Genomic DNA, 19,104 nt, shown 5'->3' on the forward strand with positions numbered 1-19,104 from the left:
ACCTACCCCTTGCACTTGCAAGTATACCCATTAGTAATTGATAAGAACTATACGAATAAAGCATCTTGCTAACGAGTCACCGCAACATGTAAACACAAGTGTCATGACCGGGACTCGAACCTACACCACAAAGACTTTTTTCAAAAAGTAGAAAAAAGTTTGCTTAACAAAATATTTCTGCTCAGTAAAAAATAAGCAGGTAACTATAGTCATGGTATAGTTTGGCTGGTAACTTTCCAGTAAGCAATTGTTGCTTGATTAGTAAGTTTTCCGCTAAAAAGCAGCTCCATGAAATTTTGGGACACTACATAACTTGAATTCGATGCGCTATAAACCGCTTGGCCATGACACATGTATTGTGTGAAAACGAAAGTCGCGGTCACGTGCATTACTTTAAAGGCAACACCTTTTCATTAATTTAACACCCTTCTATTTGTTTTAACTCCAGTATACGTCAGGAATTTTTAATCTCAACTTAACCAGGGGGAAATGAGGGTTATCAACTTATCATATTATTATCTGAACAAGTATCTCTTTTTAAAAATAGAAATGTACGTGACGTGTATGAATCGAGTGCTTTTCACTTTCGAATTAACGAAAAAACAAGGGTTCGCATCATGTGGCTGAAACTACCGGCGAAACTGGAAGTAGGGCCTACGTCAAACAGACAACCTCTCTCCTCCTGACACTGGCCGGAAAAGGGCATGTCAGTAATAGTCGCTCCGTTAGTGCTTATTAAAGGGAAGTTACTCCAAAAGTTAATGACTACAAAAGCTTACTTTGTAAAGAGCACTGGGAGCTGTTGCTATTATAAAGCATTGTTAGAAACGACCCCCTTTAAAGACAGTGGACACTATTGGTAAATGTCAAAGACCAGTCTTCTCACTTGGTGTATCTTAACATATGCATAAAATAACAAACCTGTGAAAATTTGAGCTCAATCGGTCGTAGAAGTTGCGAGATAATAATGAAAGAAAAAACACCCTGTCACACGAAGTTGTGTGCTTTCTGATGCTTGATTTCGAGACCTCAAGTTCTAAACTTAAGGTCTCGAAATCAAATTTGTGGAAAATTACTTCTTTCTCGAAAACTAAGTCACTTCAGAGGGAGCCGTTTCTCACAATGTTTTATACTATCAACCTCTCCCCATTACTTGTTTTATGATGATAACTATTTTGAGTAATTACCAATAGTGTCCACTGTCTTTAAACTAATGTAGTTTTATTAAGGGAAAGAGGTAATTGTTCACCCCTACATTTGAATATGAGAAAGGCTTCAGGTATTTGTTTTATCCTTTATCATGCATTTGAAAAGCAATGATGAGGTCTTCTCGATGGTGCACCTTTTTTATATTTTAATGAGGCACCTTGTTCATGACGGGAATGACACAAAAGAACACTGATGCTATTTAATTCATGAATGTGAATTTAATAGGGAAACACAGTAAATTTTGTTCAACAAGAAAATGGGAAAAAACTGTAGGAAAAACTCTTAAAAGTGAAACAAAAGTTTTTGGGCACAAATTCAAATTCAACATTAAATAAATGTTCTGAATTCATAGACAAGATGCTAGTACTCTTTGACCCAAATTTATTTTGCCCGACTATCATTTCAGAGCTGATTAATCGACTTAACAACAGTCCCAACTTCATAAAGCTGTTAGCAGAAAATACCTCTTATTATGCCTCTTTGCTAAGCAATAATCCTAACAGGGCACCATTACCAAAACTGTTCACTTTATGACATTTTTGGCTGGTAACCCGTTTCTGCTGAGCAAATCTTAACATATTTTGAAATGTACTTCATTTCGATATATACTTCAATTTGATTTCGAGGCCTCAGAATTAGATTTTGAGGTCTCAAAGTCAAGCATCTGAAAGCACACGACTTCGTGTGACAAGGGTGTTTTTCTTTCATTATTACCTCGCAACTTCGATAACCAATTGAACTCAAATTTTCACATGTTTGTTATTTTATGCATATGTTGAGATACACCAAGTGAAAAGACTGGTCTTTGACAATTACCAAAGGTGTCCAGTGCCTTGAATACATACTTTGATCAGCATGCACTGCCTAACTGCAGCATTCAGAAAAACAACAAACACTGGAAACAATTCTTTGTACAGTAACTGTGTAAACCATGGCCCAATTTCACAGAGCTGCATTAAGCAGAAAATGCTGCATAAAAAACTCTGCTAAACAGACCCCCCCCCCCAATTGAACTCAAATTTTCACAGGTTTGTTATTTTATGCATATGTTGAGATACACCAAGTGAAAAGACTGGTCTTTGACAATTACCAAAGGTGTCCAGTGTCTTTAATACATACTTTGACCAGCATGCACTGCCTATCTGCAGCATTCAAAAAAACAACAAAAACTGGAAACAATTCTTTGGACAGTACCTGTGTAATCCATGGCTCAATTTCATAGAGCTGCTTTAAGCAGAAAAAGCTGCATAAAAAAACTCTGCTAAACAGAACCCCCCCCCCTTTTAGTGAAACAATCCCCATAGGCCTGTGATGAAAACCTTTACACTGAGTTAAAAAAGTCAGTAAGTCTAACTGTAGATGACGTCACAGTGTTTACAACAACAGAGCAATTCATCCCAGGTTCAGTTCCGTAGTTTCAACATAACGTTCCATTTTTTTAATTGAAGAAGCAAAAACCAAACATATCCCCTAAAGTTTCACAACAGCCTCTGCAACACTTGATCAAAGCCCATACACAAACTTGTGTTTATACTTATGCTCCATTTACCAAATGTAGCTCGTTTAGTCATGAAAATCATCGTGATTACCAAGCATAGTATCAAAAAACATTTAATGACTTGCATTATTTCACAAGACCATGTCGATCTTTTCCTCAATGACAGTCTCATTACATTTCTAATGGTTGTTCACAGGACTTCCAAACACGCTTCCTGAAACCTGGAAAAAACGTAAAGGGTCAAAGTGATACCGATTCTTTTCAGAATCAGAACCAGAAGGTGCTAGTGCAGAAAACTACTATCAGAAATGGATGTTCACCCCACGAAGCTGTTGCGGATTTAAAAATAGGATTGACTTATAAATAGCATCTTTGATATTCATTGGGGAAAGACTCAAATGTACAAACCTTGGTATGGATTTATCTTTATACATCAAACAATAACCACAAGAGAAACTTACCTGGTTTATGCTTTAAAGGAACACGTTGCCTTGGATCGGACGAGTTGGTCAAAACAAAAGCGTTTGTAACCGTTTTTTATAAAATGCATATGGTTGGAAAGATGTTTTAAAAGTAGAATACAATGATCCACACAAGTTTGCCTCGAAATTGCGTGGTTTTCCTTCTACTGTGCGGACTAACATGGTCGGCCATTTATGGGAGTCAAAATGTTGACCCCCATAAATGGCCGACGTGTTAGTCGACAAGGTAAAAGGAAAACCACGCAATTTCGAGGCATGTTTGTGTGGATCATTGTATTCTACTTTCACAACATCTTTCTACCCATATGCATTTTATAAAAAACGGTTACAAACGCTTTTCAAAGACCAACTCGACCGATCCAAGGCAACGTGTTCCTTTAAAGGCACTGGACACTGTTGGTATTTACTCCAAAAAAATTGTTAGCATAAAAATTTACTTGGTAACGAGTAATGGAGAGCTGTTGACAGTATGAAACATTGTGAGAAACAGCTCCCTCAGAAGTAACCTAGTTCTTGAGAAAGAGGTAAATTCTCATTTAAACATTAATTGACTTCAGCAGGCCTGAAGCTTTTTACAAGGCATCTTAAAAGCACACAAATTTGTGCAATGAGGGTGTTTTGCCTTTCATTATGCTCACCAAGTGAGAATACTGGTCTTTGACAATAACCAAAGGTGTCCAGTGCCTTTAAATTATTTGGGGTTGAACAAGAGCCGGATATAGGGAAAGCAGCCTGTCAATTGTCAGTTGTTGATAAATTTTTGGTGCATTCCCTGGGGGTGTTGTTTGTTTTCTTTTGCATATCACTTCTGTGTTCTTTTTATGAATGGGAGTTGTGAAATAGATCTTTTGGGGGTAAGAAACCAAAGAAATCTCGGTCTCTTAGCCACTCACTTTTAAAAGAGATCAATAGAAGTATTGTTTGGATTGAATAAAGAGTGGATACTGAAAGTAATGAAATTGGGGGGGAGGAATGTTTGATGGCAGGAAAGAAGAAACACAGCTACTGACCCCTTGCACGCACGCCATGCGCGCGGCATCTGTGCCATGCTCACCATTGGTGGGCAATAGGTTTATGTGTAAACACCTCTTCGCCTAAAATGCACACTTCACTGAATAACGCACAGTGACATTGCCCACCAAATGGTGCATCAAAGATTTTTCTGATGGTGAAGTCAGGTGAATTGGGTCAAGAACAAAAGTGTCCTCTACCTTGTTTTTAAAGGATGTATCACGGTCATGGTTCAAGGGATACTTCCTCGAGGTCAAAGTTCACAGGTTCCCCATGCTGCCTAGAGACAGTCCTCAGGAAGCAGCTGATTGGTCCGATGTTGATTCCCATGATGCATTGCATGTCATAGCCGTCTTCCTGGCTGCTGAGAGGGGGAAGTACCTGCTCGATACTGGACTGCAGTAGCTGTTGAAGAAATTAATAATGGGGAGTAGGAGGGGGAGGGGATTGATGAGAGCTGATCGTTGGAAGTATTCATTCATTCTTTTCTGTTTTATGAAATAACCAACTGGCAACACAAAAGCTGAATTATGTTGCATTACAAGATGAGAAAGAATAGATTAGTTTCAGATCTGAATTTTCTTATTTAAATCAGACTTTTGTTTTTCCTAAAAGTTTTAATTATGTGCAATCATCAAATCTCTACTTTTTAAATGAGGTATCGCCCAACTCACAAGGCCAAAAGGCCACTTCAAGGTGAGGGCTCCACTTAACAGGATTAACCTCTTCACAATCTGTAGGCAAGAGTATCATCCACCAAGAGCCCGACTAGGGGAACACATTGCACTGCCTTCCCAATTTATTTTAAGTAACTATGGTTAAGTGCCTTGTTCATGGCCACAAGTGTAGTGACCGGGATTCAATCCCACAATCTGCCACTGACAGCACCAGATCTTGGGTCCGGTGAACTAGACTGCTCAGCAGCCGTGACATGATGCCGCATATACACTACTGATATATATAATAAATAAACCAAATTCTCGTACCTGAACTTTGATCTTTGCTTCTCCTTGACCTAACGCCGGAGTATCCATAGTTATCTCAAGATGCATTCGGGTCAAGGGGGAGGTCACCGACCTTTGACACACCTTGCAGTGCAACTCGGAGCCACTGTATCAAAACAAACATTCTAATATAAATAAGTCATACATCACTGTTCTTTTATAACAAAAATTACACCAAGGATTCAGTAAAAAATATTTAAACTCATAAGATGAATCTAATACCCATTGCTCTTCACTGGCTCCTTTTACAACAACATTTCAAATTCAAAGCTATTCTTCTTGTGTACAAAGCTCTCCATAAACAGGCGCCATCCTACATATCTGTTTTACTAAAGCTGCAACCACAACGCTGAAAGCTTAGATCATCCTCAATTCCCATCAGTTTATCGTGCCCAGAACCTGTGCTGTGTCATTTGCAGATCGCTCACTCTCCTGTTTTGGACCAAAAGAAAGAAACACTCTCCCTACACTATTCACATTTTCAAGAAACTCCTCAAATGTTTTCTATTCAAACAAGTGTATCAAAATTAATTTCATCCAACTGTCTTGAGCGCCTTTTAACAACTTTGGTTGATTTGGGCGCTGAATTTATAATTCCCTCTGATTGATTGATTGAATACAGTACCAGGTGAGATGGAGCCATACGCCTGCTCTGCCCTAAGGTAAAATATTTATATAAGTTATTTACCTGTTGGGATCAACTTGGAGTCTGTCATTGCCGCAGGTGTCACAGGCTGGCCAGCTGTAGGCTGTTGCTTCATCTACTCCAGTCACCACACCTTAGAAATCACAACCAAGGAAATAAATGTCACGTAGTGGTATAGGAAGTGTCCATCATAGGACTAGATAGCTCAGTTAGTAGAACCCCGGCACGGTAATCCTGAGGTCATGGTTTCATATCCTGCACTAGTCAATTTGTCTTTGTCACCCCCAATAGTTTTAAATGTACCAGTTATAGTTTCCCTTGTGGTTTATTATTTGATATCTGAAATAAAAACTTGCATCCCATCCAGGGCCCAATTTCATAGAGCTGCTTAGCACAAAACTTTTGCTTAGCATGAAATTTCTTTCTTGATAAAAACAGGATTACCAACAAAATTTGCACATGATTTTCAGGATAAGCCAACAACAGCTGAATACCAGTAACAAGCAATATAAAACAAATGGAAGTTTGGCTGGTAATCCTGTTTTTATCAAGGAAGAAATTTCTTGCAAAGCAAATTTTTGTGCTTAGCAGCTCTATGAAATTGGGCCCAGGTTGCATCGTAAAAGTGCATGTGATCCCTGGCTACTCAGCCGTAAACAGTTTCTGACTGGCAACCCAAACAAAGACATTGACAAAATAGGGAGAGTGTCAACATAGGGCTAGATAGCTCAGTTGGTCGAACGCCAACACAATAATCCAGAGTAAGTTTGTTGCGTTATGAACTACTTTTTGTGTTTAGCAGCTCAATTAAATTGTGCCAAAGATTAAAACCTGCATATCTATGAGCAAGTTCAAGTGTGCACAATGGTTAACTAAAGGTTGACCATTTTGACTCGAACCCAGGCTGGTTGACCATTGGTTGACTACTGTGGTCGACCATTTGGAACCAGCCTCGAGCCCATGGTTTCTTCACTGGTCCCAACAGCATGTTCCATTCTAACATGTGTTAAGCGCAGAAGGGAACCAGTGACACTTTAGCAAAAAGGTGGAAGGTTGACTAGACTACCAACGAGTCGTTCGGGTGAGTACGTCACTGCGCATGTGCGTTGCTAGTCTGTGGTCGACCACTGGTGGACTAAATGTGCGCACTCGAACTTGCTCTTTGTGGACGCCCTTCCATGTGTGCAAGAGCTCCTCGCTGATTGCTCTTACCTGAGACAGAGACAAGAGTATGTTGATCACTATGAAGACCAAGATCCGGTAACGGAGGGATAGGGAGGGTTGATAATCGATGGATGAGGTTCCCATCTTGAGGATTGCAATTCCTCTCAGTCTCTTTCTCAGTTTGGTTTTCAGTGAGATTGTCGATGGTGGTGTATGTATCCGCATGCAGATGACCTGTGTTATATCATAGAATTTCAATGAAAGGTATACAAAGCTAATGTTAATTATGATACCCTTTTATGGGTGGCTATCTACAGGCATTTATATGCCAGAAAACCTGGGGGCCAGCCACAAGCTCTCTTACTAAAAAAAAACCATTGTAAATATTGTAAGCCAGTCGTTGAATGATATGAGTAATAAATATAAAAGTAAAGAAACTTATAAAGTGCCTCAAAGCGATTTAGAATTTTGACGTCACAAATTTCTTGAAAGAATTGAGATGTGCTCATTCAAAACATTTGCAGTGAAAACAGAGCTTTGACGCCAAAGTTCACTTCAAATTCGCAGTCATAGCAAGTATGAACATGACTTTAGGCTGCAATTGACTTGGCAGTTTTGGCAACAGCTATGGCTAGCTCACTGCAAAAACCCATTCTTTCAAGTTGTATCTGTAGCCATATAGCCATAGCTACAGTCGCTTTACCAGTAGGCGATTTCATAGAGCTGCTTATTAAGCAAAAATGAGCAGGTAACCAGTCACAATTGTACTTGTGACATGCTAGGTTGGCTGGTAACCCTATTCTGGTAAGTGTAATTTTAACATGCTTAGTGCTTAGCAAGTTTTTGTGCTTAAGCAGCCCTAAGAAATTGGCCCCTAGACACAGCCTTACCTTGTTCACAGCATAAATCTCTCAGAAGAACCAGACTACCTGGAACTCCAAAGCAGTCTTTTTCACATTCCACTGCACTGCAGGATTTCCTCACATAGATATACATGAGTCTGGTGCCACGCCCCTCGCTGTACCGCTCATCACCGAGCATTCCAGTCACACTCTCTGAGTTCTTTTCAGTCTCTGTTGCTGATTCTGCTATTGGAGATAGTGAGTGGTCTGTGAGGAAGAGGTGCCAGTCTGTGGTAGGTGTTTCGGACTGAGGTTGTTGAGATGTAGTGTGGGGATCGATGACAGGATGAGCATACACTAGTTTGGCATAACAGGCTACTCGCTGATTGCTAATATCTGACATCTGTAAAAAAGGCAATAAAAATAAACACATATAAAGTGATATGGAACTATCACTATCAGCATTTATAACACACATCTTGCTTGTTCTGTATTCTGGTTGGCTGAAACACGGTCACGTGGGGTGAACTAATATAGTCTAGTGTTCGCGCGTGTGTGTTTTGCGGGAATAGTGCCTGACCGGACATAGTCTTTTTAAAAAGTGACAGGTTACAGCGCCATCTCTTGACATGAGCCAGAAACTACAATGAAAAAACTTCCTTTCTTTTCCAAGTTTCTTCTCTTCTTTCACTTTTAAGAACGAAGTGTGTTATAAGACACATAACCGGTCTCGGAAAATAGGCCCTCTTCTGGTCACTCACAGACCCGAGGGGGAATAGACATACACTAGTTACCAAATTATGCCAGCAAATATGTGTATAATAAAATATTGTAATAGATCTGACTGCCCTCTAGCTGGTAAGCTAGCTAGCTGGCTTTACATGCAATCCGCATTTGTGCATACATGCGTTTGCTTATAACACTTTTGTATTGCTCTTCTACCTTCAACCCATCCAGTGCCGAGTCTTGGTTCCAATACCTTTGCAGCTTAAATGGATCAATTCCAACAACAGAGGGCGTCACTCTTCTTGGTTTGCACCGAAATGGATCATTTCCAACAACAGAGGGTGTCAAAGACAATCATCAGCCGCGATTAATTCAAGATCGAAAGCACGCCCTCTTTAGGGAAGAATTAAAGAAGGAAAAGCCTGCCTTTAATGGAATGAGTTCAAGAACAAAAAGCACGCCCACTTTCGGGATGAATTCAAGAATAAAAAACCTGCCCTTTGTGGGATGAATTCAAGAACGAAAAGACAAACCTTCTGTTAGTAAGGTCTTGGACTCAAGACTATCCAGAACCCGACAAATAATTACAATTCCTTTACAACAAACATAAACAATTGAGCAAACTGCAGCTACCTTTTCAATTTCCCCCAGGGTGTTTATTACAGGTTCTCTGTAAGGTATTCTCACTCGGTGAGTCCCCTCCTCTCTGATGGAATTCTTCAATGTCTGTACTCCCAAGATGTAGCAGAAGCTTTGTGGCGCTACAAGTCCCTGTGACTTGGAATCCTGTGGTTTATCAAAAAAATTATGTACAAACAGTTATATGAAAGCATAGGTGGTCAGGTTGGTGTAGTGGGGTCTCTTACCTCGCCTTCAACCTCTGGGAATCCCACCGGGAGCACTACATGTACTATGTGGATTGGGTTTTCAGTCCCTACATGACTGCATGGGTTTTCCCTAGAATAATTGTTTGGGGTTTTCTTCCCACATCTAAAACTGGAACTTCTTTCCTTGTCTTCTCTTCATTGGGTTCTTGGCTAGTACAGTAAGTTTACCTTTCAAAGAGCCCCTAGCCTCACAATCACAATCAATTAATGAAATAATTTGTTTAGTCTTAGTGAAAGGCATTCTTATACATTATTGTTAGCGATCGACACTACATCAGGGCTGGAATGTCATGGGTGTAAGTGTGTCTTCGTTCATGGACGAGTGGTACAGTTCACTGGACCCAAGCTCTGGTCAGCAGTAGAGTGAAGGTTGGAAGCCCAGTCATGACACTTGTGCCATTGAGCAAAGTACTTAAACCATATTTGCCTTGTAAAAAGTTGGGACGGTAGTGCATTTTGCTGTACCAGCCAGGATCCCAGTGTTTTTTTATAAGAAAGACATAAAGTCTAACTGCCCTATATATACCTCGCGGTATATAAAACGTTTAAAACACATACCGTTGAGAGAAAGAGTATCACTGTTCTTAGTGTGCATAGAATGAGTGTGACGACTAGTTATATGAGATCTAGACATTGTACATACTCGGCACGAAGGGAAGAAAATAAAAAAATATAGTAAGATCTTGATAGGAGAGGTTGGGTCTTGATAGAAGAGGTTGGGTCTTGATAAAAGAAGGTGTACCAGCCAGGATCCCAGTGGATGATACCCATGCCTACATCCTTACGGACTGTGAAGGGGATAACCCTGTTTCAGCCCCAGGAGTAGGTGGCAACTGCCCTGGGTAACAGTTGATTTGGGCTGATAGCCCTCAGTGTAGCCCTCACATTGAAGTGGCCGTCTGACCTTGTGATGTATGGTAATGTAATAATGACAAAAATTTAGAAAGACCGAGGAGACAGTTTTCTGAACATAGCGTTCTCTTTAAAGCCATTGGACCCTTTCGGTACAGAAAAAAAAAAAAAAGTTCACAGATTTACAAATAATTTACAGGGTTTACAGAAGGTAATGGTGAAAGACTTCTCTTGAAATATTAGTCCATGAAATGCTTTACTTTTTGAGAAAACGGTAAAACAACATAAATTCTCCTTAGCATGTCATGACACGGCAAAACGCGCGGAAACAAGAGTGGGTTTTCCCGTTATTTTCTCCCAACTACGATGACCGATTGAGCCTAAATTTTCACAGGTTTGTTGTTTTATATATAAGTTGTGATGCACGAAGTGTGGGACTTGGACAATACTGTTTACCGAAAGTGTATAATGGCTTTAAGAGTAATTGGGAATAGTCAGGGGTTAAAGGTTACCTGTGATTCTGTGTCTGTTTGACTGGTTGTTCCTTCACAAGGGGACCACATTGAATCTATTAACGAAAACAACCCTGGAGATCTGAAATAGAGAGACAAAACAGCATAGGGGTAATACACTTTACTTCTTCAACATCAACATTGACATACATTGTTAGTTTTCTGGAAGAGCCAATACTTTCCAGTCCTTATAATACCATACAAGCAACCTGTAAACATTTCATCGCAAATGATATTGTTTTTGAGAAACAGTGGCCCTCTTTGAAACCTTTTTGCTCTGGCTTCAGCAGTAACCTTGAAATTGTAGGCTTTGGTACAGAGCTTTAGACAAGTGCATATTCCTGAAGCTTGAGTCCAATTAAAGCAGTGGTTGCAAAAGTAATGGCAAAAAATAAATGGTTCATAAAGTTTTCTTGGTCGATTTGCCAAATTGAAAAAAAAAGTGTTTGGGTAGTATTTTCCTGCAAAGGGCAGAAGGAAATATTACTCAGTACAACAGGAGATTTGGGGCAAGATAAGTGTTATAAAAAAATTAAAATAAAAAATAAAAAACCTGCATGGACAATCTTGACAATGCATATTATGGGAACACAAAAAGTAGTAGTTAGTATATGGTTTGACTTTTACTACATGCACAGACAAAGTTCTGGTACTTGTGTTTAAATATCAAAACTTTTCTTTAACTTAGTTCAAATATATCTAGACCCGACCTTTGACCTCACCTTGTTCTATTTACTCGTCTCATCACTTTGAGTCCAGAGAAGACGAACGTCTTCCCTTCTCCATGTCTCAAACACCGCCTCCATTCCTCTTCCTCATCCTCCTCCCCAGTGCCTGCTAGGGTCACCTGAAGCTCACAGAAGACCCCCTGGCTGTCCTGGATGAGTAGGGTCCACTTTGTGGATTGCTTGGCAGGCACTGCAAGGGGGCGACTTGGAAACTTCCTGTGTAAAGATAAAGATATTGACAATATAGGGAGACTGACAACAAACATAAATAGGTAGAGCGCAGGCATGTTTTCGGAGGGCGCTGGTTCAAATCCCATTTTAGTCAATTTGTCTTTGTTCAAGATCATAAAAAGTTTACCCAGTTTCCCTTGTTGTTTGTTATTTGATATCTGATATGAAAAGTCACATCTCTAACCTGCTTGCTAAGGTAGCCTCCGTGTAACATCTCCTGTAGTACACTCTGTGAATAGTCGCCACCACACACATGCCTGCTGAGGAATACATACCGGTCTGTGCTATGCTGTCCAGGAAGGAATCGGATACTTGGCCTTTTGGGGCCTCTGTAGATTGTGGCAGTACTGACTGCAAAGTTGACTTGGTCGTTGTTTGGGCTGGAATCGGCCTGGGCTGGAAGAGTTGTAGTGGCCTCAGTTGCTATCGGAGATATAAGATGATAAAAAATAGAGAATGACAGCAAGAAAAAAACTTAAACAGAAAAGGTATTATACAAAATCAGGAAGGAGAAAATCAGTGTTTATTTGGTTCTTTTAGAACTTTTTTATCACAGCAGCAGAGATTTTTTCAGAGTTCTTAGTTCTGAAAAGAACTGTCCTGAAAATGATTGTTAAATTATAGTTTTAAAGCTTAGTGATTTATGAACAATTTTTTTTTTTAAACAATTTCCTAAACTATCTGGGGCAAGTCAGTTGCAGAGTAAACTGCCAGGTGGGTTACTTCATCAATAGCTTAAGCGCAAGGCCTGGAACAGTAGGAAGATAGTCACATTTAGACCGTACAAGGCAAATGAAAAGATGCTTGGAAAATGAATTTCGTTAAGATCCTTGTGTAAGAGAACTCTGCAGTTTATAACTGGCGTTTTTGTCTGGAAAACATTTGGAATCGTAATATCCATGATTTACTCTGTTAAAAAGGAACAAAGTTTTCTTAGACCTGCAAGACTTGAATTGGGCTGAGAAGATACATTTGAGCCTGTATGGCCTCATTAAAACAAAACTACTTTTGGTCATTGCTGACTTGTTTAGTAGAATATGTTGAGATATACCTCTCCAAGTGAGGGACCACTCATCATGTTCGGGAACAACGAGGCTTGATTCCCCGTTTGCTTGCCACCCTCTGTGCAATCCTCCACTGACTGACAGAAATAGGTGCAAAGAATCACAGGCTGCTTATACTTCGGTAGAGTCAACTTCTGCCTAAATGAAAAGAAAAAAAATGGTGATCATGAGCTAACCGCTGATATCACAACGACTAGAATCAGTGTTGTCGTCTCGTTACTGAATCACAATTTCATGATTTGTGTAACTCATATTCCTAGACATTTAACCAATGTTTGTATGAGAGAGATTTGTTGTTGCCAGCTTGGTTGTTATATTCCCGTGCGAGAGCTTGCCGAGTTCCCTTGACAAGAAGATCATCTAAACAAACAAACAAACAATATCTACAAGATGACGAAGGGTTGAAAAAAAATTTCTTTTAACTGGGTAACAACTTTCAATAGATGCTGAGAGTTGACATAAAATTGATTTTCATTGAACTAAGACCGGTTCAATTGTTTCCATACCATGGAGGATGAACTCTGACCCTTGACCCCAATCCAAGCTTTAACTGTCTCCCATTGGCTTGAGAAAACAGCACAAGCATTTCCTCATTGACCTCGGAGGTCAAAGGTTGCATCTGGCATCGGGTGATGAACAATCCCCTGACCTCCTCCAAAGATAGGACGAGAAGGTCAAGTGCAGGACTCTCTAAAAGATAAAAGACAGTTTAGTGAGAGTTAAACTGCAACATTGGGGGATTTTCCAGAGACTAGGTTAACAACTACAAAGCGCTTTATCTTCGGGCGTCTTGTTTAAATTGAATTATGAGACTCATTTCTGAAACACCTAAGACTACTCCTAGTATTACCAACTATACATAGAAAACTCAATTGTATCTGTAATTCTGCACTTCAAAGCATTTATTGTGAGCTGAACACCATTCCGTTTTACTGACATGTAAACTAAACACGAGCTTAACATGGCGGAGCCCAGTGCGGGCAGCGTGATGTTACTTTACAACAAAAATAGACTTGTGCAAGTACTAACAAAATACATTACACTTCACAAAGTGCAGCGGTGCATTCCGCAACCACTGCCAGAAACTCATCAAGTAAGGGACTGAAAACCCAACCGATTTGCGCCAGGGTCCTAGAGGTCCAAGGCGAGGAAAGATGCCACTACTGGGTGCGTTCGATTAGCTTCCCTGTGTCAACCCCCACTGCTCACTCGGGTGAGTCCCTGACAAGAGCTAATCGAACAATCACTCACCCTCTTGTTGTGACGTCATGCACCTCGGGCCGGCCCCCAAGTGACCTGTTCCGCAAGCAGGGCACTTGGGGCTGACCCGGGTGAGCCCCTGGAGTGATGTCAAAGCTATTTGAACATACCGGGGGCAGATCAGGGTTGACCCGGGGAAGCTAATCGAACGCACCCACATTAACCTGACAGGCTCCCACCCCACCCTCAAGCAAATGAAGATTGTGATCTTACGGTTTGTTGCTGCTGTGTCTATCGTTCGATGAGACCAGAACGCCATGGAGGATTTCTCCCTGTTCATCACTCTCTGTAAATCTTCAGCTAAACCACCCCTGGAAAAATATTCACAAATCAATCTAAAAACTGAATTCTCAAAAATAATAAAAGGGCACTTTGCCTTCAAATCTCTCTCAATATTGCTGTTTGGAATTGCTCTTTAGCTTTTTCAAGAGTTGTTTCTATGCACAAAAAAACACATTCAGTGCATTGTCAATAGCGAGTAGCTTTTTAAAATACATAAATTTTCCAAACTTACTTGGTAAAGAGCACTGGAGAGATATTGACCCTATAAATCATTGTTAAAAATTACACCCTTTGAAGTAATGTAGTTTTAGACTATTTGAAAACACACAATTCTATGCAACAAGGGTGGTTTTTCTTTCATTATTTTCCTACATCTTCGATGACCAGGTTTCACAGGATTCACAGGTTTTTTATTTTAGGGATATGTTGGGATGCACCAAGTGAGGATACTGATCATTGCCAATTAGTAAAAGTACACACTGCCTTTAAAGCAAATTCATCAGTTTTGAAACAGCAGTTATTCAGAATACCTGACAAACTTTTTCTTTTTCTTCCCCGAATCCCCGCCTCCGCTAGGTCCCCCTGTAGCGCCCTCTTTGTCAGGGGTCCTCTCTGGTAGTTTGAGACGTTTAAGTAGTTCGGTTCCAGTTCTAGGACTCTCTTTGGAGGGGCTGTGGACCGGTGACGGCTGAGGGGTGGGGGAGTGGTCAGAGATGTGCAGAGAGCTGGATCCCTGTAGAAAGCAATCAGTGTATTCTTGATACAGAACTATTGCAGTGAAGAAGTTGCTCAATAATGTATTTCATTGGTTCTACCTTTGGTTTTATTTAAAGGGTCTATGTAACTTTTGTAGGACAAAAAACACAATGTCCACAGATTTACACTAAACTTACACAGTTTGAAGATGATGATAGTAGAAAGCTTCCCTGAAAATATTATGTGCTGAGGTGCTGTAGTTTTTGGGAAATGAGTAAAACAATGTCATGAAGACGAAAATTATTTTATTATTTTACAAACATATTTTCATGACATTGTTTCACTCATTTCTCAAAAACTACAGCACCTCAGTAAGTAATATTTGAAGGGAAGCTTTCCACTATCATAATCTTCAAACCCTGTAAGTTTAATGTAAATCTATGGACATTTTGAAAAAGTACCCAAATCCTTCAACGGCAAGGCTGCCCACTATATATCTCTGAACTACTCAAAGTTTACACTCTGTCAAGGAAACTTTGATCAAGTTCCAAGCTTCTCCTCATTGAACCCAAGTCTCGACACTCCTTCAGCTGCGCTACGCAAATGAAACTCTCTACCAGATAATCTAAGATCTGCGCCTTGTTGAACACCCAGCAGGGTGGATACGTGCGCATTACAAGACTGAGTACTTTTCATCATCATACCTGTTGAGAACTCGATGCAAGGTTGAACTGATCTTCTGACGGGGAATCATAATCAGATATGTGAACCTGTGAGGACTGAGTGGAAATAAGCAATGAGAGATTACAAACTGATATTCATAAATACCTAGGGATAGGACAGTGTATTCTTGATTGGTCAAGTAGATCACACGGACATGTTTAAACGTGCACATGTAAGCCCGGTTCATACGTCTTGTGAGTGTGAATGCGGTATGAATTTTGACGTCACAGATTCGCAATGAATAATTCGCAATAGTTTAACTGTGTCCACCTCCTGCGAAACATTCGCTGTGAAAACAGCCATCACAATTCACTTCTCATTCCCATTCGCAGGAAGTATGAGCCAGGCTGTACCAAGTCTGTGTGCACAAATTGTGGAACCACACAGAAACTACACAAAAAGTCTTCTTTCCTCACTTTCTTCTCCTCCAATGTGGGCTGGCCTTGTTCGGTCATCGAGGTCGTTTTACTCCCATCTCCCTGAGACACGCCCCGTTTACCTCCTCCCTCCTCAAGATCCTCCACTATATCAAGATCATCCTCTTCTCCTGCAGCTAACTCAAGCCTCCCAAGTTTAGCTCCCTGATGAAACCTGGTCTTGCATCTTGCTTTCCGGATAGTTCGCTTCTTGTGCGAGGCCCTCTTGTGGTGTTCCGTACTAAGTGGCTCCTGCTGGAGGGGCTCAACATCTGACAGGCCCTCACTGCTGGAGCTCCAGTCAATGTCCAAAGAGGAACCTTCTTGGGCTGCAACACGAACATCAAAACCAAATGTGACAATAACAAAAATAACTACCAAACTGAGCTATCTAGCCCTCTGTTGGCGGTCTCCCTTTTAGTCATCTTTGTTCAGGGGGCCCGTGCCAGTCAGAAGCCATACAATCATTAGCTGTTGTGCAGCCAGGCATCACACCTATAAGTTCATGATACAACCAGGGGATTGCCTTAAAGGCAGTGGACACTATTGGTAATTACTCAAAATATTTATTAGCATAAAACCTTAGTAACGAGTAATGGGGAGAGATTGATAGTGTAAAACATTGTGAGAAACGGCTCCCTCTGAAGTGACGTAATTTTCAAGAAAGAAGTAATTTTCCACGAATTTAATTTAAGAGACCTCAGATTTAGAATTTGAGGACTCGAAATCAAGCATCTGAAAGCGCACAACTTTGTGTGACAAGGGTGTTTTTATTTTCATCATTATCTCGCAACTTTGAAGACCAATTGAGCTCAAATTTTCACAAGTTGTTATTTTATATTATGTTGAGATACACCAAATGAGAAGACTGGTCTTTGACGACAATTACCAATAGTGTCCAGTGTATTTAAGGGGATACAACTTTTGCATATTTAATATCAAGGTATAAACCACAAGTGAAAGTGGGTGCAGTCCTAACCAGGTTTGGTCGAGCTGAGACTGAACCTCTTGGCTCCTCTACTCTTCAACTGATGCAGCCCTCTTCTCTCCTCTTCCTCCTTCGTAATCACTCCATCAAAGCCCGACTGACAACGCTGCCACCCTTGCTCAGGGATAGCTTGCCCCATCATGTATCTTGTCCTTTTGCTAGACTTCGAAGCATCATCACTCCCTCTCTGCAGATTCTCAGTTGTAAACAACTCGATGTCAAACTGGTCAGTTCTTTTCAAGGGGCGCTGAATCAATAAGATTAAGAAATAAAAAACATAAACTTGGAAGTGTTAAAGGAACACGTTGCCTTGGATCGGACGCGTTGGTCTATTAAAAGCGTTTGAAACCGTTTGTTATGAAATGCATATGGTTAGAAAGATGTTTTAAAAGTACAGTTTGTAGAATATACTGATCCACACAAGTATCACTCAAAATTGCACGGTTTTCCTTTTACGTTGCGAACTATCACGGTCGGCCATTTATGGGAGTCAAAATTGACCGTGTTAGTCGACGAGGTTAAAAGAAATCCACGCAATTTCGAGGCATATTTGTGTAGATCATTGTATTCTACTTTTTCAATATCTTTCTAACCATATGCATTTTATAACAAATGGTTACAGAACGCTTTTCAAAGACCAACTCGACCGATCCAAGGCAACGTGTTCCTTTAAACATTAACTTGCTAAAAATCACACTCAAAAATTCAACAAATTCCAAACAAGACGTGGCATTCGAAACACTGACATCTTCAGATGTAGTTGAGATGTGATGGGACCGAAGAAGGAAATAAGTATCAGATAAAAAATTTTTTTCTAAAAGCGGACAAAGTTTGAAATATCTGGCAAACCATAATATTAATAATAATAGATAAATGGGCAACGATATGGAGTATTTGATGAGACCCAATGAGTTGAGATTGAGTATAAATTGTCAGCAGTGTGAGTGTCAGTGTCGCCGAGTGTCGATCAACCACAAATATTAACAGGTCTGCCTTTTTCATTTGTTATTATTGTCATTTATTCCCAAAATATTCTTTTCCCTGGTTTGCTAAATCGTTATGGATGTCAGTCCGATTTGTACTCCTAGTTCTAGAAGTATTGAGGTTCATTCCGCAATATTTAAATTAAAGATGACTTTTTTTCAAAACAAATTGTCAATCTTGATGTTCCATTTTATCACACAAGCTGCCATAGTTGCAATAACATAACCCTCCTCCTGGCAGCCGTCGGGAGGAGGGTTACGTTGACGCAACACTAGCGCGCATGTGATTTGTCCCGTGCTTGGAACTTTAGCTTTACATACAATAATATTAATAAGCAGGCATGTTTTCTCAACATTCTGCCAACTAAGTTTTAGAAAAAAGTATCACTTCAGTTTCAGTGCAGACCACCAATTCGAACTTGCCCTTTTATTTGTTATTATTAACATATTATTAATTAAATTACCATTTAATTAACCTCTTAATTTCCCGTTTGTGCCCGTGCTATCTTGCGCATACAAGGAAACAAAGTTTGCACCGTCACAAAATGACACACCGCGCATGCCGCGCGAATAAAACAAAAATTAAAAACCTTCAAAGATTGCGCCCAACTTTGTCAGCACGCAAGCAAGCGTAACGTCATTCAACTCAACGTTAACTTATTTATATAAAAAAAATAAAAAGTTTGTTATTCACCTTGTTAGTTGTGCGATTCATGTTGGATACCTCACACAGATTAAGTAGTGTATCAGTTATTACTTAGACCAAAAATGATTTTAAATCAAAACAAAACAACAGCTATTTTATGAATTTCAGCGAGTTTCTACTGCGACACAGTGCATAAAACAACTAACGACCATGGGCGCTGCCATCTTTGTTTCAAGGAATTCTGGGAATTCCGG

General features: G+C 40.1%; 1 protein-coding gene across 4 annotated transcripts; it reads right to left on the bottom strand.

Annotated features, from left to right (window-relative positions):
* Positions 1 to 13: 13 nt before the first annotated feature.
* Positions 14 to 19,076, bottom strand: LOC139934398 (DNA repair-scaffolding protein-like). Of its 4 annotated transcripts, none has more exons than XM_071928618.1 (18): positions 18,899 to 19,076; positions 17,213 to 17,468; positions 16,234 to 16,562; positions 15,799 to 15,873; positions 14,929 to 15,131; positions 14,330 to 14,427; positions 13,363 to 13,546; positions 12,844 to 12,994; positions 11,977 to 12,215; positions 11,556 to 11,777; positions 10,834 to 10,915; positions 9,216 to 9,368; positions 7,905 to 8,259; positions 7,063 to 7,248; positions 5,893 to 5,983; positions 5,187 to 5,310; positions 4,401 to 4,605; positions 14 to 2,928 (listed from the first exon to the last, which is right to left on the bottom strand). In XM_071928618.1, the coding sequence occupies exons 1-17, from the start codon at positions 18,917 to 18,919 to the stop codon at positions 4,426 to 4,428; spliced, it is 2,949 nt and encodes a 982-aa protein (XP_071784719.1). In that variant the 5' UTR covers positions 18,920 to 19,076; the 3' UTR covers positions 14 to 2,928; positions 4,401 to 4,425. The 4 variants fall into 4 exon arrangements, 3 of the variants coding, with proteins under 3 accessions (XP_071784719.1, XP_071784720.1, XP_071784721.1); XM_071928619.1 differs by lacking the exon at positions 18,899 to 19,076 and adding an exon at positions 18,681 to 18,741; XR_011785707.1 differs by lacking the exon at positions 14 to 2,928 and having other exon boundaries at positions 4,469 to 4,605; positions 5,187 to 5,329.
* Positions 19,077 to 19,104: the final 28 nt, after the last annotated feature.

This window comes from Asterias amurensis, chromosome 3, assembly GCF_032118995.1.
Source record: "Asterias amurensis chromosome 3, ASM3211899v1".
NCBI classification, from domain to species: domain Eukaryota; kingdom Metazoa; phylum Echinodermata; class Asteroidea; order Forcipulatida; family Asteriidae; genus Asterias; species Asterias amurensis.

Bases quoted from the DNA above. Each gene is read 5' to 3' on its own strand.
- LOC139934398 (XM_071928618.1), bottom strand. From the start codon at position 18,919: ATGAATCGCACAACTAACAAG. The intron at 12,995-13,362 runs GTATGGAAACAA...CTTTTCATTTAG, and splicing joins GTCAGAGTTCATCCTCCATG to GCAGAAGTTGACTCTACCGA. The intron at 5,311-5,892 runs GTAAATAACTTA...GTTTTGATACAG, and splicing joins CTCCAAGTTGATCCCAACAG to TGGCTCCGAGTTGCACTGCA.